The sequence below is a fragment of the Ruditapes philippinarum genome, unplaced genomic scaffold (assembly GCF_026571515.1).
Source record: "Ruditapes philippinarum isolate M1 unplaced genomic scaffold, ASM2657151v2 ctg2021_1_1_1_1, whole genome shotgun sequence".
Lineage (NCBI taxonomy): Eukaryota > Metazoa > Mollusca > Bivalvia > Venerida > Veneridae > Ruditapes > Ruditapes philippinarum.
Genome location: NW_026854452.1, coordinates 8,065 through 18,291, shown reverse-complemented (window position 1 = coordinate 18,291; position 10,227 = coordinate 8,065). Strand labels below are relative to the sequence as shown.

The 10,227-nt window shown below is 30.9% G+C and overlaps 1 protein-coding gene across 1 annotated transcript; it reads left to right on the top strand.

Annotated features, from left to right (window-relative positions):
- The first annotated feature begins 1,091 nt into the window (after positions 1-1,091).
- LOC132740166 (uncharacterized) lies at positions 1,092-6,748 on the top strand. Its single transcript, XM_060728018.1, has 4 exons — positions 1,092-1,258; positions 2,513-2,760; positions 3,002-4,053; positions 4,620-6,748. Exons 1-4 carry the CDS (start codon positions 1,156-1,158, stop codon positions 4,822-4,824), a joined length of 1,608 nt encoding a protein of 535 aa, XP_060584001.1. The 5' UTR covers positions 1,092-1,155; the 3' UTR covers positions 4,825-6,748.
- The last annotated feature ends 3,479 nt before the right edge of the window (positions 6,749-10,227 follow it).

The following is a 10,227-nucleotide window of genomic DNA, read 5'->3' as shown; positions in this document are numbered from 1 at the left end:
TATGTATATATGATAGCATTCGACAGAACACAGTATATTTGGGTTTAGTAACCAAATGGCAAATATGTTATTCCTCATTATACATTGTATCTCAACGAGTAAATGCTTGTTTACAAAAATTTCTTTATTTTCTGTCAATACATATATATGCACCTTTCCAATCGGACAAGTGCAGAGAGAAGGGGCTATATAAGCCAGTTGTTTCGGTGATTTTATGGCCTTGTCTACAGATACCAAAGGTAGCGTATACCTATTATCACCTGACTTGGTTATTTCTCTCTATTTTCCTTATGATGTTTTTTTTTTGTTTTTTTTTTGAAAAATATATTTTCATTTCTTGGTATTTTAAGAAATCACTTTGATATTTTAGCATAGAAACAACTTATCTAAACTCTATTTTGCAATAAAACTGTTTAACTCTGAAAAGCCTATGTTCTTCTTATTTGAATTTTCAATTTTATCTTTAATTAATGAACCTTGGTAAATAACTAGGACGTTAATTGTGATCACTGTGCGTTCGTTTTTCCGTCCTGTTACACTTGTGTATTTATAATATTTCTAAGCGGAATTATTTGTACGATGATATGTAATCATTTCGTAATGAGGAAATAATTATTTTGTTTCATTCTGATAAAAAGATTTACTAAAATCATACTAATATTATTATCTCTATTACTCGACATTTAATTATAGGCAAATAGGCAAAAAAAAAGGTACGGGAAAACAGCCGGCGTTTAGCTAGGTGTTCATATATAGCACTGATCATTGCGCTTTAATAATTCTTCACGTCTTTGGAGAAAAAAAAACGTTTAAAAATAGATCATTCATAAGCAATGCACGTGTTATGTTACAGTTAATTAATACACAAATTTTAATCCATCCTTTTTTAATTATTTGTCGCGTTATTTGTCGTGTTAGCTGAAATTCCCGAAATTCCAATAGGCTATTTTTAGATTTTATTTATTTATAGCTAGATTTTGGATTTCCGCTACGCAAAAAACCACGAAACCGTGAACTTTTGAGATAAAATTAGAAACCCAATTAGAAACGTAACAGGAAATCCAATTTTTATCCCACAGCGTGCCTATATAAAAGAAAGCTTTTTAATGAGCATTTTAATGCATAAAGAATTGCACGAATCAAGGTTTGTTGAAAATGGAATCTAAATTTTTAGTATTTGATGAACACTGTTTTCCTCGGATTAACTATTTCAAAACACGACTGATACGATTTTATCCGAGAATGAAGAATGTATTAGGTATGCAACTTTTTTTAAAATTTTATTTTATTTATTTATTTTTAAAATGCCCTCAAACCATTGAGTCTATGAAAAAAAATACTGCAATAAAGGCCCATAGAGGAAATGATTTTTTTTATTTATTTCAAACCGGTATTTTTGTTCTTTCACAGGAGTCTAATAGATTTTAAGACACATTTTCTTAGACGGTAATTAATTAATCGGAAATTCTAGTATATTTTACAAAAGCACAGACTAGCGCGGGGATTTTCCCTAAACTTTCCCGAATATAAGGGAATCAAGACTGAAACAATTGATGAGAAAAAAAGGGGGGGGGGGGTCACCGTATTTCTTTTTGAGTTATCTGAGAGTGATGGTGTTTTTTTTTCAACTTTAAGCCACTTTCTAGTAGCATACTGAGGCTTTATTTCAAATAATTTAATTTTGGTACACGATGTATCACTTACTATAAATTCAAACTGTTATATATGTTCAAAGGACAAACGATTACCCATGTTTCAAACAGTTTTAACTGCCAATGAGTTAATTGTATTTACATCTTCGACAGAGTGTGGATTTGCTCCGGTTTTGATTATCCATTTTACATCAATTAAAATCTATCAGTTTAAATCATACATTGTTATTTTGTTGGAAAAGTTGAGAGATTATAGAAATAATGTGCCATATTACATTGTATATACATGTCTTTAATTTGTTCTTGTCATGTTCAGTTATTATGCTAAGTTTAAAACAATTCTATCCAAAATGCTATTTGCTTTGTTTCATTGAGTAAATTGATATCTTTTCGTACAAGCAACTATAGAATAAAATTCGTCAAAAAAGAATTTCATCAAAATTTGTCTATGACATGGAATAAACTTACAAACGCAAATTCAAAACCAAACGAGGAGTTGCTTGTCACAATTTTGAGTTATCTACCCTTGAAAGTGATCTTAACAAGGAGAAAACACATTAACTTCAGAGGAAGATAACTCAAAATGTACGGTGTTGAGTTTTAATCATACACGTTTAAGAAAATCACTTTGATTTTTAAATAAATTTTCCTTCTTTTCGTGCGTAAAAGAAATACAAAAAAGAGCCATTAAGGGCCTAACACGAAAGTTCATAAAACATAATAACTAATAAAGTTATTCGAAAGAGTGTTTTGTGGCCTGGAAGTTTTTTGTTTTTATTTATTTACGATTTTCTTCTCCTTAATTTTTTTTATTATTGTAACTGCAAAAAAAAATTATCCTAAATATCCTTCTTATTCAGATTTTGAATTTACTTTCCCGGGTCGAGGCTTGAAGAAAATGCGTAGTGATGACACAGAAAGAGATACCATTAATGAACTGATAAACCAGGGCATATCAGTTGAATGTAGATCTATAGATAATGCTCTACTGAATGCAATAACAGAACAATCCATTGCTATAAAACCAGAGTATCTTCAAAAGGGAGCACAGCAAAAACATGGTGAACTTTCGAAAAGTATCGCATCCCTAATAGTGACAACTGAAAAGGTACTATATTTACTATACTATTACTATCTATAACATCTATAGCAAAGAATTTTAGCAAAATTTGTCTATGACAGGGAAGAACATTATTGTATTCAAATATAGCTGTTTAAGAATACCAGTAATGCAATACTTAATGTTAATACGCTAAGAGTGTAAAAAAACAAATTAAACCTTTCATAAAAAATATTAAAAATGTTAAATTAATTCACGATAAACTGACTTTCTTTATTTATTATTTTAGGATCTTGAAGAGACAGCTAGACATATGGCAAATGCCATTTATTCAGATCACATTGTTCTGGCTGTATTTGTCGAAGATGCGAATATCCGTCCAGAACTGAACAGTCTCTTAGAAGGAATTAAACTGCCATCAGACCAGAAAGTCGTCGTGAAACTAAATTTTGCTAACAGAGGCGATCCTACAACACCTACCCCAAATGCTCGCAAATCAAGAAAGTTACAAGGTGAGCAAGTATTAAAATCAGATCAATCCGCATCGTCAAAATTTTATTCTTTCTCGGATTGGAGGGAATCGAAAGAAAGTACAAAGTCGCCACCAAGGTCAAGATCAATATCCCCAAGACGTAGAAGAATTTCGCCAAGTAATTATCGTAGTAAAACAAGGCAAAGAAGTTTATCACAAAGTTCCCATTCCGACTCGGATACGCCAGAATCTTCATCGCCCTCACCAAAACACAATATCAGACAAAAGTCTAAATCTAAAAAGCAGAAAACAGACGAAAGTTCTTCGTCAACGGATAAATTACTCTATGTTCCCGCTAAAAAATATCTTGCAACTTTACCATCATCCTGTACATCATCGTCACCTGTTACGTCATCAGTAAGCACTCGTATGTGCGATGTTTCACCATCCAGACATCATATGCCCATCAATCAAGAACCGATGGACGTGGAAGATTCAGAGGAATGCCATAGAGTAACAAGGAAAACCAGGAAAGAACATGACGATGGAAATGTCCCATGCACAATTCAACCTGGTCCGATCTCCTTTGAAAACATAGACAAGTTGGATAGTGAAGCTTTAAAGAGCGCTGTTTCATTACAACTAGAGACCTACCTTGCTGACATCATTGAACGAATAATTAAATTACTGAAAGCGGTAAGGGATAGACGAGACTCCAATGCCAAAGTCGAAAACGTCACTACCCTAGACAAGCTTATCTATGAAATAGAGGGTCTTTTAGGTCAAAGCATAACAAAGAAGGGGGTGAAAATGAAGAGTGAGATTGAGCAGACAAGACTACCTCCACGTGTGACGCAAGATCTGCTTAGGTAAATATTTGATATAACAAGAACATTTTTAATGATTGTAATACAATTATCTTGAATATTTAATGTCAGATATCGTGACACTAAATGATGACTTAACGCTGTTCTGTCTCAATTGTGCAAAACTATACTTAATGTATCACTAACATAGAACCGATATAAAAACGCATAAGTTTTAAAAATGATAAATTGATTAATGGTTAAAAGAGACATTTTTGTTAAAAAATAATAATGGAAATAACCATGTATGTACATTTAACTGATTTAGAAACAATTTTGATTTCAATTTAATTTGTGATCCGTTTCTATGTTTGTTTTTAATTGGTTCAAAGTTTAACAAATAAGATTAGAGATTAAATTAGATTAGATACGATTAGTCAGTAACGTATTTCCTGTCTTAATGAAAATCAAAATAGAACTGAAACAAATGATATGTATTCACAATTGTTCAAGTGGACTTTGCTTTGTTGTGCAATAGAAGTAAGGTTTTGTATTTGAAGTTGAATATTATTTTCTATCTTAATCAATGCAAAGACAAAAACAATTAAGGCTGTTTGTATACATTTCAGAGTGGACGGTGTCTATGGATGCGGCACTATTTACAGCAGACTTAATGTTCATATTGAAGTTAAAACAGAAAACGATCGGGCAAAAGTAGAGGAAAACATAAGGAAAGTCGTCACGGAAAAACATGAAATTCAAGACTACGTGGTCAATGTTGTAAAGTCGAGACCCGCCTTATACGGAAGTAGAAGTCTTGTAGTCTGTCATTAGAACAGAACAGACCATATTTATTCAACAATAATTAATTAATTGAATTTGCAATACTCTTCCATACATGCAGCACATATAATTATATATTATTATTATATAAAAGGGTATAAAGCATTAGAGGGTGTAAAGCTTATATGCTTATATGAATTTCAAAATCTGTGAAACTATGTTGTTTCCACAAATTTACGATCATTTCACTTACATCTGAACAGTCTTAGTAAAATTGACTTCTAATCCAGTTACCTCTCTGCGTGGGTTCGATCCCCGGGAGATGCTTTGGTAGTTTAGCGCGGAGGAAGGTAGTCTAGTACTGGTGTAACACTCCAGGAACGATGGTTAGGAAACTAACCGCCTATATATGACTGAAATACTGTTGGGAAAGGCGTAAAATGAAACAAACAAACAAACAAACAAGTAAAATTGAAAAACATGTAAAGGGATAGTATGCCTTAGAAACGAGTACATTTTTTTCTTTAGTAAGGGCAAATATGAGTTTTATAATGAAATTATGGTTTGAGGGCATGTTAGATGTATATTATCTAAAGAAAGAAGTGGTATATATAAAAGAAAATATTTGTGTGAATGTAAAAAAGATATTTGTCATAAAAGTAGCAAAATGTAAACAAAGTAGTATTTTGACTTGGAACCATGAAAAACAATTCAATTATACTATAAGTTTTTTTTGTTGTGATTTATGATGTTTATTTAATTGTTATTATTATTATTATTATTTATAGAATGATTTATTCTATATGATTGTATTTTTGTCATATATCGATCATGGCAGCTTTTTCACCGTTTATGTTCATATGGATTATTATTTTCGTGTACATATGTATAATATTTTCTTGTTTACTAGTACATTATATTTTCTTAACACAATCAGTTTTAAATGACCAATTGCCAAAATAGCAACATAAACGAATGCTGGTTCAGGTAGTTGACCATTGAGTTTGGAATAAAAGGGCATCAAAATAAAAAGCTTTTGAAAAATTAAAACTAAAGCATTTCTAGGGCATAATGGGCTTCATAATATGACATTGCTGTTTTAAACCCGGGGGTTATTCAATTTATTTTTTTCAAGAACAATAATAAGATATCTGAGCTTTTGAATATTTTCATCTGTATTGCAATTCCACAGAACAATAATATTTTATAACTGTGTGAACAAAAAATAATCTTTTTAGCTATATTTATATCCCCCATTGTGGATGATTTTCAATTGATATTTTTCAAAAACTGCTCGTGCCTGAAATAATACACAAAGGGGAACATTAGGTAAAGCTGGAAAGTCGCACAACAAAGAAAAAACGCTAATGAAATAGTCGTAACTGGAATTTGGTGTATTAATATATATACATGGAAGAATATGAAAGATTGATTATTATAAAACAAATTAGATTCAGCGTGGCTGTATTATTTTATATTTAAAAGGATTCTTCATTGTAAGCAAAATACAATGTACATTGAATGGTATGAGGGATACTGAAAAGAATTCTATAAATAGTAACATGATGGAAAAACCATTTATTTTTAGTCGGCCTAAATATAACTCGACGCGCATTGCGTGCATCTGGTTACATAATTATACGTTGTGATATTATATTTATTTATAGGATTATTTATTTGAAGTTTAGTCACATATCAAGGAAGGCAGCTTGTTCACATCTTGTATTCATTTTATTTTATCAACCAATCAAAATTGAGAAATACTCATTTTTTACAGAGTAATGACTAATTTGATGAAGTGATTATTGTTTTCTGAAAGCGAAATATTGTGTCATACAATTAAAATCTCTTCAGTCTTTGAATGCATTATTTTTTTTTAATTTGTTCGTTTTTGGACAGTTGTAATTTGCGTAGCAAAGAAGTTTTATAGTAGTTTTATTTAATAAATTATTGAATAAAATTTCGTGTCAGTTGTTCTTATATACATCATTTATATATACCCCTTTACAATTTAAATTTAGTTGTTAGACTGTGAAACAAATTAACCGGCATTTAATTGGTTTAAACTTATTTTCTTCGTCTCATAAGCATATTTACATACATGATATTTATAATCAATACAATAAAAGGATTAGACTGGAAGCAACATAATGCTTATTGAAGTCTTTTCCCTTTTCCGGCATTTAATTGTCTTGCAGGTGTAAAGTGAACTGGTCTATAATGGAAAGTCTGCAAAACATTGAATAAATACTTTAAAAGTATTTCGGTCATCTAACTTAAAAGCTTTTGAGAAATTAGAAATAAAGCATTTAGGGCATAAGTGGCTTGCTATTTTAAACACGTGTGTTATTCACTTATATCAGCAACAATAAGAAGATATTTGATCTTCTGGACATTTTTATCTGTGTTGCAAAGCCACAGAACAATCATGTGAAAAAAGCTTTATCATCTTGTTAGCCGAATTCATATCGCCCATTGTGAAACATTTTCAATCAATATATCAAAAACTTCCAATGCTATCGACATTTTATTTTTATTTATACGACTCTTGCGATAGCTCCTAATTCTGTGGTCAAGTCTAAGATCACTTGTCCTTGCACCACTAGGACTTTGGATTCTTTCATGTGTGGAATCTATCCAGCAAGTTTACAAGCTTATGCCCGCTCATACGTGAAATAATATACACAGAGTCACGTAAGGTCTTTCTCCACAAGTAAAGCTACAACTGTGTTGGTGCTATAAAACTCCCCCTCTCCCCCCCCCCCAAAAAAAAAGAAAAAGAAAAAAAGAAAAACAACATACAAATCTTTGGGTGATGAAATAGTCAATCACAACTCATAGCTGGAATTTGGTGGGTTATTATATGAAAGTTTTTGTACCTAGAAATGTACTTTTTAATACATTGAACATAAATAGAGATTTACCAGCTGATGTACAGGTACATATCTCTATATAATCGATTATTTTGGAAACCGTTTTACTTAGTGTTGTGTATTGTTTACAAGTTTATTTATATTTATTTGCATGTATATATTTTAGGACTTTTCAGTATAAACAAAATTCAATTTACATAACGGTTAAAATTGAAAATATGTTGGACTATTTCATACAATATTTATGACAAATATGTCAATAATTATTAAAAGAATTCTATACATAGTAACACGATGGGAATTCCATTTTATTATAATATTATATTTATTTATAGAATTATTTATTTATTTGTATTTTTACGGCAGCTTTTTCACCGTTTATGTTGACATGTATTATATTTTCTTGTACATATGTATTATATTTTCTTGTATACATTATATTTTCCTTACACAATCAGTTTTAACTGACACTAATTGCCAAAGTAGCAAAATAAACGAATGTTGGTTCAGGTAGTTGACCATTGCGTTTGGAATAAAAGGGCATCAAAATAAAAAGCTTTTGAAAAATTAAAATTAAAGGATTTCTAGGGCATAATGGGCTTCATAATATGACATTGCTGTTTTAAACCCGGGGGTTATTGACTTTAATTTTTTCAAGAACAATATAAGAAGATGTTTGAGCTTTTGAATATATTTTTATCTGTGTTGCAATTCCACAGAACAATCATATTTTATAATTGCGTGAAAAAATCATCTTTTTATCTATATTAATATCTCCCATTGTGGATGATTTTCAATTGATATATATATCAAAAACTATCAATGCTATTAGCTACCTTATTTATACGTCTCTAGATAATATATACAAGTTTCATGGCCGAGTGGTCAAGGTTGTTGACTTCATACCACTTGCCTCTCACCACTGTAGGTTCAAATTCCGACAGGGACTTTGGATTCTTTCATGTGAGGAACCTATTCAGCATGTAATGCCTTGTTGTGCCTGATATAATGCACAGAAGGAAACATTAGGTCATCCTTAACAAACGAAGCTAGAAAGTCGCACAACAGAGAAAAAAGCAACCCCAGCTGATGAAATAGTCAATTACAACTCGTAGCTGGAATTTGGTAAATTAATATATGAAGGATTGATTATTTTAAAACAATTTAAATTCAGCGTGACCGTACTGTTTTATATTTAAAGGATTCTTTATTGTTAGCAAAATACAATGTAATTTAAATTACAGTATGAGGGATACTGAAAAGAATTCTAAAAATAGTAACATGATGGAAAAACCATTTATTTTTAATCGGCCTAAATATAACTTTCGACGCCCATTGCATGTATTTATTAGTTACATAATAAATTATTATTAATTATACTAGTGATTTGGTTAAATTAATTGTTAATATTATATTTATTATAGAATCATTTATTTATTTGTATTTTTGTCACATATCGATCACGGCAGCTTTTTCACCGTTTATGTTCACATGTATTATATTTTCTTGTATTTATACATTATATTTTCATTACCAATCAAAATGCAGCCATGGTATTTTCAAATACTCATTTTTTTACAGAGTAATGACTAATTTGATGAATTAATTATTGTTTTCTAAAAGCAGAATATTGTGCCATACAATAAAAATCTCTGCAGTCTTTGAATGCAATAATTTTTTAATTTGTTTGCGTACAATAGTAACTTGCGTAGCAAAGAAATTTTATCGTATTTTTATTTAGATCTAATAAATTATTGAATAAAATATCGTGTCCGTTGTTTTTATACGGGTATACATCATTTATCATCATTTATATACATGTATATACCCCTAGCAATTTAAATTTAGTTGTAAGACAGTGAAACAAATAATTTAAGCGGCATTTGACTGTTATAAAAAATAAAGTCTTGCAAGTATTGGCCTTCAATGGAAAGTCTGTAATACATTGAATAAATACTCTGACAATATTTAGGACATCTACCTAAAAGGCTTTTGAGAAATTATAATTAAAGCATTTAGGACATAAGAGGCTTAGGACATAAGGGGCTTAGGACATAAGGGGCTTAGGACATAAGGGGCTTAGGACATAAGGGGCTTAGGGCATAAGGGGCTTAGGACATAAGGGGCTTAGGACATAAGGGGCTTAGGACATAAGGGGCTTAGGGCATAAAAGGGGCTTAGGACACAAGGGGCTTTGGGCATAAGGGCTTAGCGGACATAAGGGGCTTAGGCATAGGGGCTTATGGCATAAGGGCCTTAGGACATAAGGGGCTTATGCAAAAGGGGCTTAGGACATAAGGGCTTAGGGCATAAGGGGCTTAGGACATAAGGGGCTTGTTATTTTAAACGCGTGAGTTATTCACTTATTTCACCAACAATAAGGATATATTTGAGCTTCTGCATATATTTATATCTGTGTTGCAAAGCCACAGAAAAATCAGTTGAAAAGAAAACTAAATCATCTTTTTAGCGATAATCATATCCCCATTTTGGATGATTTTCAATCAATGTCATTATATAAAAATATCTATATCATTTACTTCTTTTAATTTTTATTTATACGACTCTTATATCAGCTCCT